At 38.6% G+C, this 27138-nt stretch overlaps 1 protein-coding gene across 4 annotated transcripts in view; it reads left to right on the forward strand.

Annotated features, from left to right (window-relative positions):
• Window positions 1-24602, forward strand: part of LOC116855584 (testis-expressed protein 12) — a 105189-nt gene extending 80587 nt beyond the window's left edge. For all 4 annotated transcript variants that reach the window (XM_032838421.1, XM_032838419.1, XM_032838420.1 and 1 more), the window contains 10 exons: window positions 6644-6855; window positions 7052-7167; window positions 8440-8542; window positions 13178-13306; window positions 14319-14479; window positions 15416-15583; window positions 20602-20739; window positions 22240-22422; window positions 23301-23411; window positions 24462-24602. In XM_032838421.1, coding sequence (XP_032694312.1) covers window positions 6644-6855; window positions 7052-7167; window positions 8440-8542; window positions 13178-13306; window positions 14319-14479; window positions 15416-15583; window positions 20602-20739; window positions 22240-22422; window positions 23301-23411; window positions 24462-24575 — 1435 coding nt within the window. In that variant the 3' untranslated portion in view covers window positions 24576-24602. The remainder of the gene's footprint in view (window positions 1-6643; window positions 6856-7051; window positions 7168-8439; window positions 8543-13177; window positions 13307-14318; window positions 14480-15415; window positions 15584-20601; window positions 20740-22239; window positions 22423-23300; window positions 23412-24461) is intronic.
• The last annotated feature ends 2536 nt before the right edge of the window (window positions 24603-27138 follow it).

Genomic DNA, 27138 nt, shown 5'->3' on the forward strand with positions numbered 1-27138 from the left:
CGGATTCCCACACTTTCTCCTGATTCTTTTTCTATCCATCCAATTGCCTATTCTAATTATTTTTAAATTATTTATTTATTTACTTTTTAAGGAATCTCTGTGCTCAATGTGGGGCTTAAGCTCACATTGCTGAGATCAAGAGTTGCATGCTCTCCTGACTGAACTGGCCAGGTGCCTCTATAATTTTATTTTTTGCTGATCTCATTATATTTAGACTAAGATGGAGTGGTTTCAAATCCCCCCTTTTTTTTTTTTCCATTTATCAATGCTGTGGTCTTCAACAAGTTTTTCCATAAGAAATGCGGCTAATAATACAGATTTAATGATTGGGTATGAGAATTAAAGGAGATAATGCATAAAAACTGCCTCATTCAATGGCTGGCAAGAATTGGCAGTCAAGGGGCACCTGGGTGGCTCAATGGGTTAGAGCCTCTGCCTTCAGCTCAGGTCATGATCTCAGGGTCCTGGATCGAGCCCTGCATCGGGGTCTCTGCTCATTGGGGAGCCTGCTTCCCCCTCTCTCTCTGCCTGCTTGTGATCGCTCTCTGTCTGTCAAATAAATAAATAAAATCTTAAAAAAAGAAAAAGAATTGGCAGTCAGGACATTTTCATTTTCTTCTTTTCCTTCAGTGACATCTCTCCCAACTCCCTTTTCTGCCAAATTACTTTTTTAGTTCACCTTACTTTTTGGGGTGTTGTAAGATCCCAGGATTTGGGGCTCAGCACTGAATTCAAATCCCTTTCCTACCTCGTAACCAACCCTGTGACCCTGGGCATGTTGTTGCTCTCAAACCTTGGTATCCACATCTATGAAGTGGGAATAATAGTTCCTTACAGGATCAGTGTGTATGTGTATGCAATGGGGGGTGGGGTGGGGTATAAATAAATAAATATTAAAAATATATTGCATATATATAAATTAAAATATACATTATATTTATTTTTATATACCTACGAAAGGATATAGTGAAGTGCTTAGCACAGTCCTGGCAGGTAGTAAGCACTCAGTAGATGGTAGTTGCTGTCTTATTTGCACCGGGCCTACGCCTGTCACCCACAGATACCCTCAAACAGGCATCTCCCACCCAGCCCCCATCTCTTGTGCTCTAGCCCCCGTATTTTGCCAAATGGCTGTAGAACATCTTCACTCTGGTGTAAAGAGTAAAGAGTCTTGATAGCTCAGACTCTTGTTCAAAACTGAACTATGTGGGAGGCACCTGGGTGGCTCATTTGGTTAAGCGACTGCCTTCAGCTCAGGTCATGATCCTGGAGTCCCGGGATTGAGTCCCACATCAGACTCCCTGCTCAGCAGGAAGTCTGCTTCTTCCGCTGACCTCTCTCCTCTCATGCTCTCTCTCTTGCATTGTCTCTCTTTGCCTCTCAAATAAATAAATAAAATATTAAAAAAAAAACTGAACTATGTGCTCTTCACATATTCTCCATCTCAGTGAAAGCAAGTCTTTCCCTCAGATACAACTTTTTGTATCTTCTCTTTTTGTCACTGCTTTTATCCCATCAACCACCTGACTTGTTTCTGGAATTTGTCCTTTTCTAATTATACTGCTTCAGTTCAGGTCCTTATAATCTCTCACTTGAATTATTGCCTGGTCTCCTCATTGGTTCTCTGAATCTGAATGCTCCTCGTTCTTTTTTTTTTTTTTTAAGATTTTATTTATTCATTTGACAGACAGAGATCACAAGTAGGCAGAGAGAGAGAGGAGGAAGCAAAGCAGGCTCCCCACGGAGCAGAGAGCCCGATGTGGGGCTCAATCCCAGGACACTGGGATCATGACCTGAGCCGAAGGCAGAGGCTTAACCCACTGAGCCACCCAGGCGCCCCTGAATGCTCCTCGTTCTATCCCGTGTTCTACTGTGTGTCCAGAGTGACCTTTCTAGGATGCAGGTCTCACTGTTGTACCCTCCTGTTTCAAAATGTCACACATTGCCATTGAAGGTCTTTGAGCTTTAAGTTTAAGTGTGGATAGGTCTTGTGCTGACCTATTTCTCCACCATCATCACCGGCCACTGAAGGCTCTGCCCACACACGAATTTATAGCTGCTGTTCCTCCTGGATACCATATGCCTTCAGTGCTCACTCTTCCCTCCTTCTTCCCTCCCTCCCTACCTCCTTGCCTCCTCCCTTCCTCATTCTTTGTTTTGTTTTGTTTTGTTTTTTCTTTTCTTTCCCTCCCTCCCTTCCCCTTCCTTCATTCCCTTCCTTCCCTCCCTCCCTCGCTTCTCTCTCCCTTCCTCCCTTCCTTTCTGTTTACTTCTTTCTCTGTTTGTCTTTCTCTCCTTTTCCCTCTTTTTTTCTTTTCTTCCTTTCTTTCTTCACCACCTCTCCCTAGGATGCCTTTTCCCCTTCTCCAACTGGCAGACATCCTTAAGGAACCAGACAAATGTCTCCTTTCCTCTAGACCCTTCCCTGATCCCCACATCCTTCCATCCTGTTGCTCCTTCTGTGCACAGATAGTATTTTTTAATGTTTGTCTGTTGTCTCAGAGAACAACTTTATGACACAGTTATGTGCCTGTAAGCACTGGTCTTGGCACAAGCCAGCAGAATAGTAGGGGCTCAAGAAAAGTTGTTTGGTTTGAGTAAATGAATACCTGGAATTATAGGGTCTAGAAGGATCTTATGAGATGGAATCTAACAAGTTGAAGATCATTAAAGGTATATGTAGAGGAAGAGAAATTCTACACGCACAAGGCTGAAAGTAATGTGGTTTAGCAGCAAAATGTGTTAAAAATCACTTAGGGGTTTTGGTTGACAACTCTGTGAGCCAACAATATTAGGTGGTAACCAAAGAAAGAAAAAAAAGAAAGAAAAGAATATGAAGTTTCTTAAATGAAGAAACTGAGTGTCTGCTGTTACACCTAGAGTATCATGTTTGTAACTGTGTTTTGTTTTAGAGTTGGTTTTAGAGGGATTTAGATTAGAACAGCAACAATTATTGAAATTATTGAAATTACTTTCTTTTTAGTGTTTTTTGAAAACAAACAAACAAAACCCAAATAGAGAAACCACTAGCTAACACAGTCAAGGAGAAAAAGGGAAGAAGCACAAAGGTACAAAATAAGAAATGGCAGGGGAAAGGAAATCATCCAAACAGACAAAAATGTACAGGACACTTTAGGCCTTCCAGCAAATACATTTGAGAGCTTTGTGAAATGCATGGTTTCCTGGGAAAACAAAGATAACCAATTGATAGAGATAGCAGGTGTGAACAGAGCAATTTCCATAGAGGAAAAAGAGATATTTAGTAAGTATCCATCTCTCAAAAAAAGCATCAGGCCCAGATTTCTTCACAGAGAAATGCTACCAAGCCTTCCAATATCAAATAGTCCCAATGCTCTATACATTATTAAAGAGAGTTGAAAATGAAGGGAAACTTTCCACTTCTTTTTATGAAACAGGTATAATATTGACTATCTCCACATGATACAGTACAGAAAACTATTACTTATTCATAATGTTTATAAATATCCATGAAAAAATATATAGTGCTAATATAAGACAAATAAATATTGTATTAACAAATAGAATCCAACACTATGTAAAAATATAATTCACTATGATAAGTCAAAGTAAGTGCATTATTTGGAAATCCATTAATATCATATACCATATTAGTAGGGTTTAGAATAAATAATCATAGGATTATCTCCATAAATGTTGACAAAACTTTTGTCAGAATTCAACATCCATTCTTCGTGAAAATATTCAAGAAAATAGGACTTGATGGATACTTTCTTAACATGATTTTATATATATATACACATACACACACACTTATACACATATAAGTATATATGTATATGTATACACACATAAATGTATGTATATATAACATGTATATACGATGTATGTATATAAAATATGTGTGTACGTGTATATATATATACACATGTTGTGTTTTTATGTAGGTGTATGTATATCTATACACATAATGTATTTTCATCTTAGTCTTAAAACCAGTAATATTAGGGAATGACTACAAGTATTTTCTTTAATACAGGAACAAGGAGAAAATAACCACTGTTCCACTGCTTTTCAACCAGATGTAACCATACAGTTAGACTAAAGGGATTGATTAGAGGCACAAGGATTAGTAGAGTAAAACTATCTCGGTTTGCAGATGATATCTTAGTAAACCTGGAAAACCACACAGAATCAATGACATGACTAACTCAGACAATAAAAGGTAAGGTAATAGGGTGTAAAATTAACCTACCAAAATCAATAGCCTTTATATACACCAACAATAACCAGTTAGGGAACATAATGGTGGAAAAAACCCTTTACAGTAGCAACAAAGAAGATTAAATATTTAGGAACTGAACAAGAAATGTGCAAACTTTAAAACACTCCTGAAAGACATGATTAAACAAATGAAAAGTCATCCTGTGCTCTTGAGTAGGATAATTCAACAACAGAAAGAAATCAGTACTTCCTAAGTAATTTTAAAATTTAATACAATCTTAATACGAATTCTAACAAGTTTTTACAGGAAGTTAGACAAATCAATATAAAGTTTACATGGAAAAATAAATATGCAAGAATGGTCAAGAAAACACTAAAAAAGATTTTTCCGGAAGGGACTAGCCCTTCCAGACATTAAAATATACTATAAGGTGCCTGGGTGGCACAATCAGGTGTGTATCTGACTCTTGATTTCAGCTCAGGTCATGATCTCAGGGTAATGAGATCAAGCCTTGCATTGGGCTCCATGCCCAGCACGGAGCCTGCTTGAGATCTCACTCTCCCACTGCCCCTCCTGTTCACGCTCTCTCTCTTTCTGTCTCTCAAATAAATACATAAATCTTAAAAAGAATACTATAAAGCATCAATGATTAACACATTATTCAGTGCATGAGTAAATAAGTGAAATAGAATAGAAAGCCATGGAAGAAACCCAAGAACGAATGGAAATTAGGTAGTAATAAAGATGGCATCTCAAATCACTGAGTAATAAGTCTTTTTTTTTTTGAAATATACTTTATTTCCTGCATTTTCTTTTTATTGTTATAAAAACATAACTTTTTTCAGTCAGTTAAGCATCTGGTTTTGGTTCAGGTCATGATCTCAGGGCCCTGGTACCGAGCCCTGCTTTGGGCTCTGTGTTCAGCATAGCCTGCTTCTTTCTCTCCCTCTGCTCCTCACACCACTCATGCTACCCCCCCCAATATATAAATAAAATCTTTTTTAAAAATCATATAACATAAAATTTACTATCTTAGCCATTTTTAGGGGTAAAGATTAGTGTTAAGTTTATTCACATAGTGAAAAAGATCTTCAGAACGTTTTCTTCCTGCAAAACCAAAACTATACCTTTGTGTGTGTGTGTGTGTGTGTGTGTGTGTGTGTGAGAGAGAGAGAGAGAGAGAGAGAGAGAGAGAGACTGGATTATTTCATTTATAAAACTGTCCTCAAAATTCTTCTCTTGTAACACGTGACAGAATTTCCTTCCTTTTTTATGGGCACTGGATTGCTTATTTTTTGGTTATTGTAAATAATGGTGCCATAAACAGGGGTGTATATGAATATCTCTGATTCCCTGCTTTTGGGACCATTGCCTTAAGGCAGTGTTGTTAGCCTTACTTATCTGTGCTGAAGTCTGTCAGGCACATGAATGAAAAGACTGTATAATGTGAAACCCTTTAAAAAGCAAAGCCACCAACTTTTCCCTGTAGTTTTTTGATATTCTGGCATTTCAGTAGATCATTTCTACTGTAATCATATGTACAAAAATGATTATCCCGTAAGGACAGTCATCTTGATTACTTTAGCATAATTCTGATAAATTGAAACATTTTAAAGGGAAAATATAAGATATGAAGATAACTATTTCTAAAAGCTTAGGACCCATTTGAATTGAGAAAATGTCAAATATTCCATATCCTTGCACATTATTCTCTTGGCTATAGGGTAAAAATCAGAATTATCTTAGGTATCACCAATTTGGAGGTTTTTTTAACCTTCTAAGTGTGAATTTTTTTTTAAAGATTTTATTTATTTATTTGACAGAGAGAGAGATCACAAATAGGCGGAGAGGCAGGCAGAGAGAGAGGGAGGCAGGCTCCCCGCTGAGCAGAGAGCCCGATGTGGGGCTCAATCTCAGGACCCTGAGATCATGATCTGAGCCAAAGGCAGAGGCTTAACCCACTGAGCCACCCAGGCACCCCCTAAGTGTGAATTTTTTGACAGGGTAGGGGTCAGGAGCATGTAGGTTGCTCTTTTCCATTGTACTCCAGGATATACACAAAAGGTATCATGCCTTAATTTCAAATTTTCTGAATAATCACGTTGTGCTGGGAACCCATTCCAAATCCTTATTTCTATATTTGAAGGCTCTCATTTTTTCCCTGTGTTTTTCTTTTCTTTTTTTTTTTAAGATTTTATTAATTTATTTGACAGACAGAGATCACAAGTAGGCAGAGAGGCAGGCAGAGAGAGAGGAGGAAGCAGGCTCCCTGCCAAGCAGAGAGCCCAATGTGGTGCTCGATCCCAGGACCCTGGGATCTTGACCTGAGCCGAAGGCAGAGGCTTTAACCCACTGAGCCACCCAGGCGCCTGTGTTTTTCTTACTGATATTTGTTTTTCTTACTGATATTTGTTTTTCTCCTTTTGCTCCTGTTTGAAGGTACAATCACTGGTTTGATGGAATGGCTTTGCTTCACCAGTTCAAGATGGAGAAGGGCATGGTGACCTACAGAAGCAAGTTCCTGCAGAGTGATACATATAAGACCAATAGTGTTCATGACCGAATTGTGATCTCAGAATTTGGCACGCTGGCTCTCCCTGATCCGTGCAAGAATGTTTTTGAACGTTTCATGTCAAAGTTTGAGCCGCCTGGTAAGCAGCCTTTACCATACCCAGAATTTGTGGGTGATAATGATGATTATTTAGTTATGATTTGCTTCAATCGATATAAATACATACATTGAAGTAGATTTTTTTTTTTTTGTATGAGAGGATATTTAAACTGTGTTGTTGCTTTGATTGTGTGCTACAGTGCCTTGTGGTGTTTAACTCTGGGGTTTGGTTTCAGCAATAACTGACAATACCAGTGTCAACTATGTGCGGTACAAGGGTGACTACTATGTTAGCACTGAGACCAACTTTATGAATAAAGTGGACATTGAAACTCTGGAAAAAACAGAAAAGGTAAAATAAAGACTAAAAAAATGAATAAAATAGACCCTAAAATTTCTTTTCTTTCAGAATGCTTTTTAGAGTAGTATATATCTGAAGAAGAAATTGAAGGGGCGCCTGGGTGGCTCAGGCAGTTAAGTGGCTGGCTCTTCCTGCCCCGTGTATGTCTTCGTGCTCAGTAGGGAGTCTGCTTCAGGATTCTCTTTTTCTCCCTCTGCCTCCCCCCACAAAAATAAATAAATTCTTTTAAAAAGAGAGACAATTCTGGACTACTACTTCCTTAATCCTAATATCTGAAGGCTATGGTAAAGGAGAGATAGAATAGTACATATTTACTCTGGCCATTTCATGTTTTTCCTAGGTATAGGTAGAATTGGACTAGAGATTGTCTAGACCCATGCTACATTCACTTAACACTTTAATTAAAAGTAAATAAAATTCTGGGGACACCTGGGTGGCTCAGTTGATTAAGCCGCTGCCTTTGGCTTAGATCATGATCCTAGGGTCCTGGGATCAAGTTCCGCATCAAGTTCCTTGCTCAGTGGAAGCCTACTTCTCTCTCTATCTCTGCCTGCCACTCTGCCTGCTTGTGCTCTCTCTCTCTCGCTCTCTGACAAGTAAATAAATAAAATTTTTTAAAAAAAAAAGAGGTAAATAAAATTTGGACCAGAATTTTAATTTTAATTCTTTTTTTTCCCATGGTTCATAGAGATCTTCAATTTTTTTTCATTTTATATATATATTTTTAATTTTTTATAATCATATAATGTATTATTAGCCCCAGGGGTACAGGTCTGTGTTAATTCTTATTTTTTAATTTTTTAAAAAAGATTTTATTTATTTATTTGACAAGCAGAGATTACAAGTAGGCAAGAGAGGCAGGCAGGGAGAGCGAGGAGGAGAGCCCTATTCGGGGCTTGATCCCAGGAGCCTGGGATCATGACCTGAGCTGAAAGCAGAGGCTTTAACCCACTGAGCCACCCAGGTGCCCCTAATTCTTATTTTTTATACTTTCCTATGATCGTGATGAAAAAATCCATATTGGATAATCTTTTTTGTCCATTTGTTGTTGGCGGTGGAGTTTTTTTGTTTGTTTATTACTTAGTTTCTTTAATAGGAAAAATAATTTTGATTTTTCAAAATCAAAAAGGTGAGATATTAGGGATTAAATTATAGTTTTCCTATTCCATTTTTAAAATATTTGGCACATTCCTAATGCCTATGGGTCTAAGTAGAGATCTGCTTATGTAACATTTAAAAGTCTTGATGGTCTTAAATTTGCAGGTAGACTGGAGCAAATTTATTGCTGTGAATGGAGCAACTGCACATCCTCATTATGACCCAGATGGAACAGCATACAATATGGGGAACTCGTATGGGCTGCATGGTAAAGTTGGAACAGAGGCCTTTTTAAAAATAATTAGAAGTCAACTATCTTCCCAGGGTTTCATTATGGTTAAATCTGTAAGCCCATAGGAACTTAGTTTGAAAGGTTCAGAAAGAAATCTCCAAACTGGTATAACTGAGTTTAAAGTCTATAATTTATTGTGTTCTGTGGTCCTTGTGCACATAAGCTTAGCAACTGATTTGCTGTTTGACCTTTTCAGCAGGACTTACGTTTATATGTTCTATTGTGCTTTTCATCTCACAGGCATTGTAGGGATTTCCAGTATGTATTTCTCAAACTTGAATTTCTTAAAAGAATCCTATTGTAAGTACAAAAAAATATAGAATGCTGCAGCAAAGAGATATGGGGAAGGTACATTGTTTATTACATGGGAAGGAATTTATTTTTATCATGAGAGTAACACACTATGGAGTAGGTTAAGGTTATAGTGTGGTTGCATTTCCAACTGTTTATATCACATCTCTTTCCTCCTCATCCACATATTTTCCAGTTGCCTACCAATCTGCCCCAGAAAGTTCTAATAGCTAATAATGATAGCTAACATTTATTGAGTGTGAATATCTAGTGTACATTGGTGTTAAGCATTTTTCCGTATATCTTGTCATTTAATCCTTATAACAACTCTCCGAGAAAGGTACTATTATTGCCCCTGTTATATAGACAATGGCAGTAAATCTTGAGAAGTTTTAGGATACTTGCTTAGGCAAGCTTCTAAGTGTGTAAGATGAATCTTGAGCCTGAATCACACCCAAAGTCACTTTGATAGACAATCTTAGTAATTACTCATTAATGAGTACATTAGACTCTCAGAGCATGCAAATTCATGTTCCTGTAACCTGAGTACGAGTCTCTCTGTTTGAAAAGAAATGGGTCAGGTGCCTGGGTGCTCAGTTGGCTGAGCAACTGCCTTCGGCTCAGAGGTCATGATCCCAGAGTCTTAGGATCAAGTCCTGCATCAAGCTCCCTGCTCAGTGAGAAGTCTTCTCCCTCTGACCCTCTTCCTTCCCATGCTCTCTCTCACTCTCTCTCTCAAATAAATAAATAAAATCTTGAAAAAACAAAAGAGAAATGGGTAGGTGTTAGATACTTCTATCTGTCTTAGCTGTCAATCTATCATCTATAACCTGTGAAACCTCTGTAGAGTTTAACTTTTGTGTAGGTTAATTTATAGTTTTGGTGAGAGAGTGTTGGCTTTCTGCAGGTTGTTGGTCTCTACCTCTCGTATTTACACATGTGATGAATGTTATAATGAATACTGCAGGTTTGTTTTTTACTGGCTCAAGGTACCCTGAAACATCGTCACTCAGGTTTCTCTCTCATCTTTCTTACCTGATCTAGGATAGGGTTTTATCCTTCAAAGCTGTTATAGTACACAGCAAACACCCTTTTATGTAAAATGTTTCAGCAAATGGGTAAACTGACTCAGCAGTTCTTTTTTGTCCATCCATCTATTTTGATCATTAAAAAAAGATTCCTTTTTAAAATTGTGTCTGGTCTCTATACTTTTTTGGTCTGTTTTTTCTTCCCTTAGCAACGTATTAAGATACTATAGTTAATTATTTCTTGTGTCAAGAAACATTTTGCCGAACCGGCTGCATAGAATTCTCCTGAGTAGGTGTACCTATCTTTTTAAAAACTATTTACTTGTTAATATGGTTGACAAAAAATATATTTCATAATAAATTGACTCTATTAATCAAGTAGATAACTTTGTAACTAGTTCATAATATGATAAAAACTGACCATTCTGAATTACATATTCTAAAATAAGTAGTCATGAGACCAGCGGTTCTTAGCCTTTAGTGTGGCTAAGAATGTTCTGGAACACTTCTAGCAATATAGATTACTGGGCTTTATCTTCAGAGATTTTGGTTCAGTAGACCTGAAATGGGGCCAAGAATCTGCATTTTAACCACCCCCTTATGCCTAATCTTGGCGCCTGTGAACAAGGTCTCAGGTGATTTTGGTGTAAGTGACTCCTGGATCTTTGAGAAACCCTGCCCCCAGTCATCAGAGGCTGTCTTGTTAATTTGCCTCAATTTGCTATTACACAAAGTCCTGAAGAGTCTTCCAGAGTTAGACTCACGGTATTGGGGAGGTAATTTTTCTGGGCTTTCCTTTGCGGAGGATGTTTCCTGGGTATCTGTCTGCCTTGCTTAGGGCTTCACAACTTGTGGTTAGAACAGTTCATTAACTAAGAGTGGTTAAATTTAGTGAATTGAGTCTTGTCACTTAATCCAGCTTCTGAGATGGGCAGCTCTTCTATCATCTCCTAACCTTAACTGAAACTGAATTTTCTTTCCTCTTCCCTCTCCTCCTCCTCCTTTTTACTTGATGATTTAGTCCAGTGAGGAGTTTTTGAACTGGAACTCAAATGTACATGTAGCTGCTGGGAACTTCAATACCTAAGTTGTATTTGGAGGAAATGTAGTTATTCTCATAGTAAAGTGCTTGCCAGTGATTTCTATGGTTAAGAAGTAAAAAGCTTTTAATTGTTTTAGCCTTTCCATATATTTTTAAAGGACTTTTAAAAATGAACAAAAATCCTCTGAACATTAATCAATTCAGCTAGTTTTTAGTACTAATTAAATATATGTAATCAGTTAGATGGTAATATGATACTCTTGAACTGTAGAGCTTGTCTTTTATCACTTTTATAACTCATCACTGTTTATATATCATGAGTGCTCAGAACACATCCATATCCCCAACTCACACCTCTCCAGTATTTTATATCCAGTTGCTTACTTGGTGTTTTTAACAAGATGTCTAATAGGCATTACAAAATTAATTTATCTAAAAACCAAACTTCTGAAATTGTTCCCTAGATTTTTTTCTGCTTAAAGTATTCCCCATCTCAGTTGATTTTTCATCCTTCCAGTTGCTCAGGATAATTTTGGAATCATCCTTCCCACCTGTCTCTCTCACATCTGTATCTAGTTAGTCAAAAAGCAATTGCAGCAGTGCCTTCAAAATAAATAAAAAATCCAACCACTTCATATGACCTCTGCTGCTGGCACTCTGGTGTGAGCCCACCATCCTCTCTCATGTGAATTGTTGTAATAGCTTCTTAACGGGTCTCCGTGCTTCTGTCCTGCGTCAGCTCATGCTTAACGTATCAGCTAGTTATCCTTTTAACCCACCCACCTTGTCTCCTTAGATTCTTCTCCTTGTTTACTATAACAGGGCCACACTGGCCTCCCTACTGTTATTTGAACACTCCAGACTTACTCTTGGCTGAGAATCTTTGCATTTACTCTTCTCTCTGCCTGGAATGTGATTCTCCAGGTGTCCTCAAGGCTCTCTTTCTCACCTCCTCCTGGTCTTTCCTCAAATGTCACCTTCTTGGTGAAGCCTTCTCAGATCACCATATCGAAAATTGCAAAGAGTGGCCTCCATCTTACTCCTAATCCCAGTTCCCTGTTTCATTTTTCTTTGTAGTTCTTATCATCATCTCATACTTTATATTTTTACTTATGAATGCTTTATTTGGGCTTCATCAGAGAAGAGCCTTTTGTATATTTGCACACTGCTGTATAGAATTGTCTGGAAGATAAACTTAGGACACTCATAAAAATGCCTGGAATGTAGTTGGCACTCAATAAGTTGTTGCTGAACAAATGAGTAGAGAACTGTATGGTTATTTTGTTCCAAAAGAAGCTCAGTGATTGCAAATTTCTGTAGGCTATCGATCCAGTTTTTCAGGACCAGCATTGGCAATTTTAATACTAGAAATATAATTTGAGGTGATCTCAGTATTTGTTTATTCATTGAATTACTTTAAAAAATGTTGTTAATTAACCTGTCAATAGCTATTTGTACTGTGCCTATTGAATGCTAAGTCCTTGCTTGGTACTGAGGTTGTAAAGAGGAATCCGTTTCTGCCCTTGAAGAACTCACCAGTGTACTGGAAAGGAGATAAACAAGCACAAAATTATAGTTCAGTAAGATAAGTACTGTAGCTATATAGGATATAATCAGGGCATAGAGGAGGGGCACCAAATACCTTTGGGGTGCAGAAGACTCGGAGTGCTGCTTGAGGAGTGGTTGCCTGAGCTGATTCTTGATGAAGCAGTAAGATGAACGATTACATGAATGAAGGTGATTGCATGAATGCATTGATGAGAAAGCATGAGACAGGACTTGGAGAGATCCCAGGGATCCAGAGGACTGGAGAGAAGAAGGGGGTGTGGGGGCACATGGAGACTGTAGTTGTAGCGATGTGGGAGTGGGGAGGGGACAAGTAGAATTTGAGGATTCCTGGCTGGTACCTAATCTTTTGCTGTAGAGAATGAGTTCATCTTCAGGGAGTGAGAGGGTAACCTTTTGAGAGCATTAAAATGCAATAAACGTCACTACTAATCATGAAAAAAAATGCAATAAACTGTTGGTTGATTACTTGGTGTGTATTGCTTTAAAACATCCCCTGATGTGACTTTCATAAAATTAGTATTGTTTTTAATCCAAGACTTTGTTTGAAATAACCTTTTATGAAATATGGATATCAGGCATATGTTGTATAAATCTCTTAACTGCTTTTGTGTAGTCCATGAGCGCGAGGGTTGTCTTTTATTCTAGAATGTGTGTAAAACAAGACAGGACTCTGTTTTCCAGGTTCTTGCTATAATGTTATTCGGGTTCCTCCAGAGAAGGTGGATCTTGGGGAAACAATCCACGGAGCCCAGGTGATATGCTCTATTGCCTCTGCAGAGAGGATGAAACCTTCTTACTACCATAGCTTTGGTAAGGCCAGAGATAAGGTAAATTACAGTGGCATCTGCCTTAATGTCGGTGTAGCAGAAGAACTGTTTTGGGCAAATACTATGTCTATACGGCTTCTCAAAGTATGCTGATAATGAGACCAAGGCTGCATTTTAATGCCAGTGAAGTTTATTCTGTTTAGTCGCATACTTCTTATCCTGGGCAAGTGACTGCTTAAAAAGACATATTTATTTTAGTACTAGCAATTATTTAAAAATTGACAACATCAAGAGTGAACCATAATGTAAACTATGGACTTTGAGTGCTTCTGATGTGTCCTTATGGGTTCATCAGGTGTAGCAAATGTACCAACCATTCTGGTTGGGGGTGTCATAATAGGGAGGCTCTGCATGTCTGGGGACAGAGGGTATATGACAAGCCTCTGTACCTTCCCTTTAATTTTGTTACAAAACTAAAACTACTCTAAAAAAGGTAAAGTCTTAATTTAAAAAAATCATTTGACCGTAAAAAATGGACAGAATTCAAAATTTAGGTAACTTTAAGCCACAGGTAATAATCATCCATGAAAAAGTCTTGATTATATTTCTTGGGAGAAATTTTTATTCTGTTCCATTGCTTTAGCTCTTTCTTGGAATATTTATTTTCTACATTCTAAACTTTTATAGCCAATCTCCTCCTGAATCCTTACCTTCAGTATAAATAGCAAATGGAATACAGAATAAACACCTCGATTGCAAATGACGCTTTAATATTATGCTTCTTTACTTTGTTCCAAAATAATTTGAAAAGAAAAGAAACATAAAAAGCAAGCTGAGGGCATTCACCCCAAGCTGTTCTAAACAGTTCCCTTTTTAATGTAGGAACAGGAAATATGTAAAGCAAAGCTGGGAAATAGCGAAGGATTATTTCTGGCTGGCTTTTGCTTAGGTCAGCAGTACTATGTCCAGACATTCAGATAAGTCCCCGTAACTGTCACATTTCACAGAACCCTTAATTGCCAGATAACATTTTATTATTTGCTGGAACCTTTTAGGAATGACAAGGAACTATATAATCTTCATTGAACAGCCTCTAAAGATGAATCTGTGGAAAATGATCACTTCTAGAATTCGGGGAAAGGCCTTTTCAGATGGAATAAGCTGGGAACCCCAGTATAACACACGGTTTCATGTGGTGGATAAGAACACTGGACAGGTGGAGTATTTTGAGTATATTCATCATGAAAATGATTGGACATAAAGACACATTTTCCTGTGGTTTTTACCTTCCCTGGGCATTGCTTGTGCAAGACTCTCTTAATCAAGGATACTACCTTCTTCCGTAGAGTAGGTATGGCTAGCTCACTTATTAGTTAATACAGTGAGTTCTGCATATTAGAAAGTTGTAAGAAATAGTTTTACACTTTTAATTATCTGCCTTAACTAAAGTGGCATGTAGGAAACCTTCGCATTTTAGCATGGATTTTTCCATATCGTAGTATTTGCTAAGGAGAATGTTGTTCATGCAGAGGTCCTATAACTTTTGCACTATTACTTTAATTGCTTACTTCTGTGGCTTCTTGATATGTAAATGTGATAATCCTACCAAAGTCCAAGACGTGTTGGTTAAATGCCTTTCTATACTTCTGGTTAGTAGTTCTATTATATTTGTCTTCTTTTAGTCTTTTTAAAGAGATAATATCCTAAATTTACTGTACCCTAATTTCATTACAACAGTCCTATTTTTGGTAATGAGTGCATTTTTTCAAAGCGTTTATCATAAGCTAAGTAGTAGCAGTATTTTCTATTTAATCATATAAGATAGACTCCAGGATTTATTTATCCCTCAAAACATTGGGCCATACTTCATCAGGACTTTTAAGTTTGTTGTAACCGTTGATTGGTTTGCATCAGATAGCCCAGTTCATTGTTTAATAGGCGACGTGACAGCTAAACAAGGATGCTTAAATCAAAATGTCTTTCTACATTCCAAATTCTACTTTTTACACTTACTAGGCCTGTCATTTAAAGAGGAGGGAACTTTTTAATTTAAACTTTGTGGATCTGTGCCCTAAAAATAAAAATAAAATAAAATAAAATAAAATAAAATAAAATAAAATATATATCTTTTTCACTGTATTTTCCCCTGCAGCTGCTTCCAGGAATGTACTACAGTAAACCTTTTGTTACTTTTCATCAAATCAATGCCTTTGAGGACCAGGGCTGTGTTGTACTTGATTTGTGCTGTCAAGATGATGGAAGAAGCCTGGAAGCTTACCAACTACAGAATCTCAGGAAAGCTGGGGCAGGGCTTGATCAGGTAAACATCTCTGATTTGTCAGGTTCTGGTTGGCTTTGGAATTAGCTGTTTCTCTTGCTTCTTTGGCAGATAAGGAGAATGGTTTTGAAGCATTGAAGACACAGCTTTATTGTTTACTTATTTAACACTTAAAAATAATTTGAAGTACTTACTTAATACCTAATAAATAAAAAGTATAGTAAAGAAAACCAAGAGATGGATTGCAGACAATCCAAGAACTCTGGACCCTGTACCTCTGCCATATTCCCAATTTATACACTACTGTTGTTGTATATTTTATTTTTCTCTCTATTAAACCCTGCAAAGGCAGTCTTGCTTTATGTGATCATGGTTCCCCATACTACCCATTTACCCACATCTGTACCTTTCAATTGCTCTTAATTCTTCCCTGTCTTGTGAGCTTCCATGTGGAATCATTTTCTTCCTGACAGAAGAATATTTTTTAGTATTTCCTTTAGTTCAGATACGCTGCTGATGAAATCTATATTTTTGCCTGTTAAAAAAGTCTTTATTTTACCTTCTTTCTTGAAGGATGTTTTCGTTGGATAAAGAATTTTAAGTTGTTAGTTATTTTCTTTTGACACTTAAAGATATTTGATTGTATTCTGATTTCTATTGAGAAATTAGTAGTCAGTCTAAGCTTTGCTCCTTTGAAGTTGATCATTTTTCCTCCTCTGATTTTAAAATCTTCTCTTTGATTTTCTGTAGTTAGTCCTATGGTATCTCTCAATATGGCTTTCTTTTTGTTTATTTTATGTGCATGTTTTTAGGAATACTTGAATCTATGGTTTGATGTCTCTCATTCGTTTTTAAAAAGTCACCTATTATTTCTTCAGATATTACATTTGGGAAATCCTTTCTCTTCTGCCTGGGACTACAGTATACATATGTCACTCCTTTTCACTCTGTCCATCTGTTGCTTATGTTCTGTTTAGTATTTACCATCCTTGTGTCTCTCTAGGCATCTCGTTTTGGATATTTTCTTACCTATCTTACAGTTCATTCTTTCTTCAGCTTTGTCTTTTCTGCTATTAAACCCTGCTACTAAGTTCTTAAATAAACACTTTGCATTTTTCAGTTCTAGAATTTTAATTTGGTTCTCTTTTATAATTTCTAGTTCTCTGCTACATGCTCAGTTTAAGAGGATTTCCTCCAACATATTCAGAATACTATCAGAAAAGTCTGATAGCTTCTATTATCTGGATCCCTTGTGGCTTTGTTTCTGTTGTTTGTTATCTTGTTTTGTTTTATTTTTTTATCATGCTCTCTTGTCTTTTCATGTGCTCGCTTATTTTTATTACATACAGAATATTGTGTTTGAAAAATTGTAGAGATATTTTGAGATCCAGGATGGTATTATGTTCCTCCAGAGAAAATTTTATTTGCTTCTGGCAGATTGCTAGAGTTAATGATGAGTTCCAGATAGTCTTCAATGTAGTTACATGGATTGAAATATTGTGAAGCAGGATATAGTCCCTGAAAGAGATGGACTATTCCTTGTTTATTCTTACTCTTAGGTGCTGACTTAAGGGGTACTGACCCAAAGAACTAGGGGTTTATCAGGGCTTCTCCTTTTTGGCAGTCATTGAACTCTTCCTTTTGTCCCTCTAGTTCGCCAAAAGTATCAAAATCTCTACCTACTGGGGTCAAGTGGTAGGGGAGTTATCTTTAAAAATTATCTTTAAAAATAGGTAGCATGAAGGATCTTGGTGGTGATTTTATATCTTGAGGGTGGTGGTGATCACATGCATTTACATGATAAAATTGCATGGAACTAAATACACACACACACACACACACACATGAGTGTGTGTTGAACTGGTGAAATCTGAATAAAATTGGTGGATTATATCAATGTAAATTTTCCAGTTGTGATATTGTACTGTAGTTATGCAAGATATTATCATTGGTGAATTTGGATGAAGGATACATGTGATCCCTCTGCATTATTTCTTCTTTCTTTTTTTTTTTTTAAGATTTTATTTATTTATTTATTTGACAGACAGATCACAAGTAGGCAGAGAGGCAGGCAGAGAGAGGGGGAAGCAGGCTCCCCGCTGAGCAGAGAGCCCGATGCGGGGCTAGATCCCAGGACCCTGAGATCATGAGCCGAAGGCAGAGGCTTTAACCCACTGAACCACCCAGGCACCCCATTATTTCTTTTTTATATGACAAAATATGCATAACATAAAAATTACCATTTCAACCAATTTTTAGGTGTTCCATGGCATTTGTACATGAACAGTATTGTGCAGCCGTACCCACTGTCCATTTCCAGACTTTTTCATCATCTCTAACAGAAACTCTACCCATTAAATAATAAGTCTCTATTCCTTCCTCTCTCCAGACTTTGGGAACCTCTATTCTACTTTCTGTTTCTATGCATTTGCCTACTCTGGGTACCTAATATGAATGGAATCAGACAAGATTTATTTTTTGTGTGTTGGCTTATTTTATTTAGTCTAATCCTTTCAAGCGTCATCCATGTTGTAATATGTATCAGAATCTCATTCCTGTTAAAAGTTAAGTATTTCCTTGTATATCTGTATTACATTTTCTTTATTCATCTGTTAGTCGACATTTGGGTTGTTTTTTTACCTTTTGACTATTGTGAATAATGCTGTTATGAACGTTGGCATACAAATATCTATTCGAGTCCCTGTTTTGAATTCTTTTTGTATACCTGAAGTGGAGTTGCTGGATCCTATGATAATTCTATATCTAACTGTTTTGAGGAACTGCAGACTATTGTCCACAGCAGCTACGCCTTGCACAGGGGTCCAGTTTCTTCACAGTCTTATTTACCAGCCCTTGTCATTTTTGTTTTCGATTCTGTTTTTGTTTTGTTTTGTTTTTGACAATAGCCGCCCTAGTGAGGGTGAAGTAGTATCTCGTGGTTATTTATTTATTTAAGATTATTTATTTATTTATTTGAGAGAGAAAGAGAGCATGAGTGGAGAAAGGTCAGTGGGAGAAGCAGACTCCCCGCTGAGCAGGGAGCCCAAAGCGGGACTCGATCCCAGGACTCCAGGATCATGACGTGAGTCGAAGGCAGTTGCTTAACCAACTGAGCCACCCAGGTGCCCTCGTTGTGGTTTTGATTTGTATTTCTCTAAGGACTAATGATGTTTAGCATCTTTTCATGTACCTATTGGCCATTTGTATATTTTTGGCGAAATGTTTCTTCTAGTTTCTTGCCCATTTTTAAATCAATTGTTTATTTTTCTGTATTATTTCATGCCAATCTGCAGTGATCTGAAGATTAAAAAGTTTAATTAAAAAATTCTTTCATTTTCTCAACCTTTCAGCTGCCTTTTCCTGGAAGCAGCTGATATCCTGAGGGAACAAATTTCCCCCAGTATCTTGTTTACCTGTTGTTTTCCTTCTCCCTCCAAATCTCTGCCCTACTGATAATCTTCACTGCCTTTTTAGCTCACCAGTGCCTTTGCACAGCTGTTCTAAACATTTGTTCTGCTTCTTTAGCTATTCTCAGTGGGATAGTTGATCCACATTACCTAATTCACCATTATTGGCAGTCTCTTTTTGTTCAGCTATGGTTTTACAAAAGAAAAAAAAATTAAATAAATTTAAAATTAATTTTAAAAACTCTAACTCTTTGTGAAGCTTAAAAATAGCACTAAATCTGGGCGCCTGGGTGGCTTAGTGGGCTAAGCCTCTGACTTCAACTCAGGTCACGATCTCAGGGTCCTGGGATCGAGCCCCGCATCAGGTGCTCTGCTCAGCAGGGAGCCTGTTTCCTCCCCCTTCTCTTCCTCTGCCTGCTTCTCTGCCTACTTGTGATCTCTATCAAATAAATAAATAAAATCTTAAAAAAAATAACACTAAATCTTTACTCGGTAGGAATGCTTCTGTGTGAGATGGAGATGATAGGGACCAGGTGTGTGAGGGGAAATGGCACAGTTTGCCCTCATCTTACAGTATTTCAAGAGAGGAAAACATGTGTAAAGCATTCTCAATGTCAGAAAACAAAACAAAACAAACACTTATTTTATGAGAGTCTCCTATTTAAACATGAGCTCTGCAGGACGGTTGTGCTGGGGGTCCTCAGAGCCACCTTTGGTTTGATGATTCACTAGGATGGTTCACAGGCTTAGAAAAAGCAGCAAATGAAAGGTGCATGGGATGAAGTCTAGAGAAAACCGCCCAGTACGCCCTTCCAAGTCCTTTCCAGTGGAGTCTCACAGGACACGCCCGATTTCTCTCCTGTGTGAAATGTTGCGTGCCAGGGAAGCTGATTGTCCAGGGTTTTGTTGGGGATCAGCATAGGGGCACAAAGCCCCTACACACCCTCAGTTATCAAAGCTCCATATACACACCCTCAGTTATCAAAGCTCCATACGCCCACAGGCCAGCAGTGTTCCTTATAAATCACACTATTATTATAAACTGTCTGGACAAACTAGTACAGTGTGACTCAAGACCTCAGGCATGCAAAACCACTCTTGGGAGACAGAACATTCCAAGGGCTCAGTTCTCAGGTGTCAGCCAAGGACCAATCGTGAAAATAGACCTTTCTTGAGAATGTGCCACATTTTAGCAACCCAGTCCTACTAAGTTGATGATTTTCCATGCAGAGATATATTATGACTAAACATGAAGAGGGAAGCACTCTGTTACTCTGTAGGCTCTCACCCTGCAGTATGTTTCTTACTGGTACTTATTACTGTCAGACCTTGGGCTATGTAATCATTTGTTTATTTGACACTAATTCAATAATATGTATTTTAATTTTTACTTATTATCATCTATTCTCCACTAGAATGTGAGTTCCATGAAGCCAAAGACTTTGTTCACTGTTGCATTCCCAGAGTCTAAAATGGTGCTTTGCCTATCGTAGGTACTCAACAGATATTTGTGGAATAAATGAATAAATGAAAGTTTGTCACTTATGCAATTACTTAGGAATGCCAAGAAAGTTGACTGGTATAAATTATTGGGACATGCTGTTATCCCATGAATGACATTTTCTCATCTATTTCTTTGTCTCTCCTAAACAGGTCTATAATTCAGTAGGCAGATCTTTCCCTCGGAGGTTTGTTTTGCCCTTACATGTCAGTTTGAATGACCCTGAAGGAGAGAACCTCAGCCCATTGTCCTATTCTTCAGCTAGTGCTGTGAAACAAGCTGATGGAAAGGTAGGCTTTGAAAGACATTAGATGGACTTTGAATTTTAGTCATGTTACTTTATTCCTTGGCTGTTCTCCACAATGTTTGGTGCCCAGTAAATCTGAAACCATTCAGCTGAGCAGGGTAAGGTCACAAGAACTGCAGGGAAAGAACGGGGTAAGGTCACAGTGGGAGGGAGCACTGTGTTTACCTTTCCTTTTTAGGTTTTCAAACAGATAGGTGCAGTTTTCTAATGTTGTGGCATGTCTAAGTATTTGAGATTGGTATTGATTATCTTCACCTTTTAGGTAATTTGCACTTACCATACACATGTTACTGTGTAGCTCTCAGTGTTTCAGCTTTAGTAGAATAAAAAGTCCACTTCCCCCTTGTATGGCATCTGACAGCTTAGTCACAAAACCTGATGATCTTTTTTTTTTTTTTTTTGAGAAAGAGAGTGCATGTGGGCAAATGGGGGGTGCAGAGGGATAGAAATCTTTTTCTTTTTTCTTTTTTTAGTTAACATATACTATATTAGTTTCAGAGATAAAGAAAAGGGATTTATCAATTGCATATAACACCCAGTGCTCATTACATCATGTGCCCCCCTTCATGTCCATCACCCAGTTACTCCATCCCCCCAACTCACCTCCCTACCAGCAACCCTCAGTTTGTTCCCTATAGTTAAGAGACTCATATAGCTGGTCTACCTCTCTGATTTCATCTTATTTTATTTTTCCTAAGCCCTATGACTCTCTGTTTTGTTTCTTAAATTCCACATATGAGTGAAATCATATAGTATTTGTCTTTCCCTGACTGACTTATTTCATTTAGCCTAATACCCTCTAGTTCCATCCGCATCATTGTAATGGCAGGATTTCATTCTTTTGATGGCTAAGTAATATTCCATTGTATACACACACACACACACACACACACAGACATTTACCACATTCTTCTTTATCCATTCACCTGTTGATGGACATCTTGGCTCTTTCCATAGTTTGGCTGTTGTGGACATTGTTGCTATAAACATTGCAGTGCATGTACCCCTTTGAAGGGGTACATACTATGTTTGTATCCTTTGGATAAATACCTAGTAGTACAGTTGCTGGGTTATAGTATAAGCTCTATTTTTAACTTTTTGAGGAACTGCCATACTGTTTCTTAGAGTGGTTGCACCAGTTTGCATTCCACCAACAGTGTAAGAGGTTCCCCTTGGGGAGAATCTTAAGCAGGCTCCACACTCATTGCAGAGCCTGACGTGGTGCTCATCAGGCTGAGATCATGACCTGAGACAAAATCAAGAGTCGGATGCTTAACTGACTGAGCCACCCAGGTGCCCCAAAACCTGATAGTCTTTTATGCATTCATACATGTGATGGGAAGAGGAACAGTGGGAAAAACATGATTTAGAGTCTGAGTTCCCAAGCCCTGTCACAAACTCTCAGCACCTTCATTGACCTACCCTGCATGAAATAAGTGAGAAAGTAAGCAATTACTCCAAATCTTTTTGGGACCCCTTTTAGATTTGGTGCTCTTATGAAAATCTACATCCTGAGGATCTAGAGGAGGAAGGAGGTGTTGAATTTCCCCAGATCAACTATGGCCAATTCAGTGGCAAAAAGTACCGTTTCTTCTATGGCTGCGGCTTTCGGCATTTAGTGGGGGATTCTCTGATCAAGCTTGATGTGGTGAATAAGACACTGACGGTAATGAAAATCTTTTTCCCTTTCTGAACTCTTTTTTAAAAAAATATTTATTTGAGAGAGACTGAGAGAGCATGAGTGGGCTGGGGAGGGGGAGAAGGAGAGGGAGAGGGAAAAGGAGACTCCTGCTGAGCAGAGAGCCCCACCCAGGACCCTGAGATCATGACCTTAACCGATTGAGCCCCCCAGGTGCCCCTTCCTTTCTGAATTTTTAAAAGACCTGTTCTGCAGTTTGAATTAGTTTCTGTTTTGTTAAAGTAGCTCTTGAGATTCTTTAATATTTAGGCAGCTCAGCCATTTACTTTTATTAAGTTTGAGAACCATGGAATCACCTAGGCAAGGGGTATATGCTGTCTTGGGAATCTTTTTTTTTTTTTTTTAAGATTTTATTTATTTATTTGACAGATCACAAGTAGGCAGAGAGGCAGGCAGAGAGAGAGGAGGAAGCAGGCTCCCTGCTGAGCAGAGAGCCCGATGCGGGGCTCAATCCCAGGACCCTGAGATCATGACCTGAGCAGATGGCAGAGGCTTTAACCCACTGAGCCACCCAGGCACCCCCTGTCTTGGGAATCTTAAATGAATCACAAGCCCAGAAAAACAAGTCTCTGCTTGGTGTTATTTTTAGAGAAATCGTGGGGTTCAGGTTATTGGGACACTTATATTTCAGGTCTATGGGAAATTATAATTGCACAAATTGTGTTTGGTGGTGATGGAGTCTGCAGCTGCAAAAACACCCTCCACCCCCCAATTCAGTGAGCCTGATTCTCTAACTGTTAGAATATTGTACTGACCCATATTCATGCTAGAAGTGACAAAAGCCATAGAAACCGTCTTGCTCATAATTAACTTTCTATCAAAAACTTTTTTGGGGGGACTTCTAGATTTGGAGAGAAGATGGCTTTTACCCATCGGAACCTGTGTTTGTTCCCGCACCAGGAACCAGTGAAGAAGATGGTGGGGTTATTCTCTCTGTGGTGATCACCCCCAACCAGGTAGATGTGTTTCCCCATCACTAGTCAAAGAGGTAGCAATGAGCCTTCTGAGGATTTTATTCAGTGATGCTGTCAGTTTTTTATTCCAATGCAGCATGTTTTCCCTTTTCTTCCTCTCCTCATATGTACATACTCTTTTATTATAATCTGTGCCGTATTATTTAAGGTTCTATTTATAGAATCATCCTCATAATATACATTTGCACAGGAATTCATTTACAGACGACTTTCACACATGTCACCTTATTTACTCATCAGAACAGCTTTGTTAGATCCCATTTTATGGATGTGGAATTTGTAACTTAGAGAAGTTGGGAGAGCTGGTGTCAGATCTCATAATGGTAAAGCCTGTGTTTAAATCTCAGTCTTCTGATGTCTAGTCTGATGTTCATGCCACTGTCTGTGCTGCCAGTTTCATCTGAGTGCCCCAAAAGTCTTATGTGGTGAGCCCTGGTGTCTCAGTCATTGATGTCTTAACTTCTTGTCGAAGGCAGTCTTGTGGCAAGTAGGTTGAGTACCAGCTTTGTGGCTGGTTGAGTACCAGTTATTAGTGGCTGCCTGGGGTGTAGCATTCTGAGGCTTTTTAAGGGTTTGATGACTAAGTGCCATGATCGATTACTAATATCTGTCATGGGCTTAGGAGGACTTTGTCCTCATACCATGTACTTGCCACTCCTATAATTACACCAGGGCAAATATCAGTCTGCCTTGTAATGCTACCCTTTGTACAGCTCCAAAGTAACACAAAATGGAAGCATTTCTAATTTGGAAGAAAAAATTTCTGTGTCTCTTAGGAGATTGAAAAGGGGCAGGTAAGAAGATCCTTAAACTCCAAGAGATTCTAGGAAGGTAACTAATATAAACAACTTACTTTCTTCACTCTAAGTATGAACTTCTTCGCCATAATGTCCTTCTGAGGCTTGTCTGGCCATTCAGAAAACATTTAGTGAATGAATGGATGGTCGAGTCACAGCGTTAGGTGCTGAGGATACAGAGGAAGAGGCATAAGACACTATCAAAAGAATTTTCAGTATTGTCTCTCTGTTCTAGAATGAAAACAATTTTCTCCTAGTTTTGGATGCCAAGAACTTTGAAGAACTGGGCCGAGCAGAAGTGCCTGTGCGAATGCCTTATGGGTTCCATGGTACCTTTGTAACAGTCTGATGGAACAACTCGGAACACCTGGAAACTTGCTTTAAATGGCACCTTCCCTTCCAAACCATAGACACCCAGTTTTAAAATTTCTATTAAAAACAGAATTCTTGTGGGGCGCCTGGGTGGCTCAGTGGGTTGAGCCTCTGCCTTCGGCTCGTGTCATGATCTCAGGGTCCTGGGATTGAGCCCCGAGTCGGGCTCTCTGCTCAGCGAGGAGCCTGCTTCCCCCTCTCTCTCTGCCTGTCTCTCTGCCTGCTTGTGATCTCTCTCTCTGTGTCAAATAAATAAAAATCTTTAAAAGACAAAACAAAAACAAAAACAGAATGCTTGAGATAATAATGGTTTTATAGTTTCTTAGAGCTCTTTCTTAAAAACATTAAGCAAGTGTTGATACAACCTTTTGAAGAGTTTTAAATTTATATTTACTAGATAGATCTTCCACTAGATAATAAGAATACATGAAAGGAAACGTAGAGCTTTGTCATTACTACCACCAGATAGCGTGGGTGACAGAGGTCCTCACACTTGAGAGGAAAAAATACAAATAATCGTAGATAGTAAAATATGAGCTCTAAAAAGCACCTTGTTTTTTCTGTCACAGCCTGCCTATTAGCACGGGTTCTAGGGCTCACAGAGGGGGAAGCAGCTGTGTCAGGCTTAGAGGCTTTCTTCCAAACTGGTTTTCCACAGGACACAGCAGCAGTTCAACCACTGACTGCCATCTTTTGCCCTGCCCCTAGCTAAGCCTTAGGAAGGTGTTGTTTTGTGGAACGTCACTAAAATCAGGCATTTCTTCTAATCTCCATGTGTATAGTTCTCCAGAAACTGGTAAGTCAGCAGTTCTTCATTCAGTTGGGCAACAGGTGGCACTAGAGGCCATATAATCTCCCCATTTCTAACCACCCCATCCCCAATTTCACCAACAGCCCAAATCCCCCTACATCTGTCACTTAAACCACTTCAAGATCTCATGTTCCCTTTTCCTTCAGTTATACTTCCTCCCTCTGCTTAACTCCAGCCTGGGGCCAGTTAAGCCTCCTAGATGCCTAGTTTGGGGCATCTGTGAACTCACGGTTAGGCTCATGCACAGCCCCAGACCAGCATAGCCAGTTTCTTCCCAGTATCTTCAGGAGTTATTACAGACATCATAAACCCTGTCCTTTTCAGTGAAGTGTTCCCGCAGGTACAAAAATGCCACAGGTAATGGCTTATATTGTGGCAATAAAGTGAAAGTCCTAAGTTTTGTGTCTGGCTTGATGAAACACAGAACAAAAGCAACAGGTACCAGAATGACGGGAAGATGCCTAAATACAGCTAATACACCAGATGTGGGAGCTTCGAGGCTGAAGTCATTGTAAGACAACATAAATATATCTCACAGAAATCCTCAAAAAGACATTGTACTCCCCCAGACCAGACATGCAAGATTGATTTAGATCTTATCTGGAACTAAAGGGTGGAGGAGATTCTAGCTGACTTCTGTGAAGTATGCAGAGCTGATAACGTCTTTCCTCTATAAATTCCATCCTAATCACGGGGAGTGAAGTTCAAACATATAAAGGTAAGCGGTATAATGAAAAGATTTTGGCCCATGGATGACCCGATTCTGCTGAGGTTCTTGAAGGAGAAGACAAAAAAGAATCAATAGTATTTTGTAGTATGCCTGTGCCTGGTAATCCAGTGCAGAGAGTTCTAGTAAAATTGAGTGAGCATATGACTAAGTTTCAAAGCCTGGGCAGGGCCTCTTCCTGTCCCTAAGCCCAGCTCATAACTTATCAGTGTCCAGAGACTTAAGGAAAGGGAGTATGTGGTGCATAAGGAAAGGAGAAAGGGACTAGGGCTTCTTGTGACTTTCTCTTAACTAATGACATCTGCAAAAACCCTATTCCAAATAGAGTCACATTTTGAGGTACTGGGGGGCCCAACACATTAATTTGGGGGGACATGGCTGAATCCATAAAAGATCACTGAGGGTAAATTAGGTAAGTGTCCTTAATAAAAACATTTAGAGAGCTCTGCAAATGTAATGCCATATTTTACTGAAGTAACTACAGCAGTTTCTCAGAAATTCCTTTGGTTTGTATTTTGATTCTTAAGACTTCATTTGGAATGAGTCAAGTATTTTATCCCTGATATGGTCAGTGCCCCAGAAATACTGTTTTATTGTAAGTTACCTTGGATGAATAATTCACTTATCTGGGTCCATGTTTTCCTGTCTGTGAGAGGACTGAACTAGATAGTGTCTATCTCAGGTATCTCCCAAGTTTATCTTCTTTGACGTTCTTCACAGCCCAACGGGGGAGAGAATAAAAATATTTGAAAATGTGTTAAGAATGTTTGCTGCATGACCATAATTTCATGCAGAACAGCATATGTAGCTGGAGACAGGAGACATTTGAGAGAAATCACCATTTGGGGACCATATGCCTGCCACTCTCATGATTTAATCTATCCTTCCCAGGATCTGGAACACTGCCAGCTTCATGGTTAGCTATTAATTATTTAGTGAGCTAATAAATGGAGAAGAGAGGTGCATAATACTGGAACTACAAGTAGTTTGGATTCCTTATAA

Source organism: Lontra canadensis, unplaced genomic scaffold, assembly GCF_010015895.1.
Source record: "Lontra canadensis isolate GAN:19392208 unplaced genomic scaffold, GSC_riverotter_1.0 scaffold104, whole genome shotgun sequence".
NCBI lineage: Eukaryota > Metazoa > Chordata > Mammalia > Carnivora > Mustelidae > Lontra > Lontra canadensis.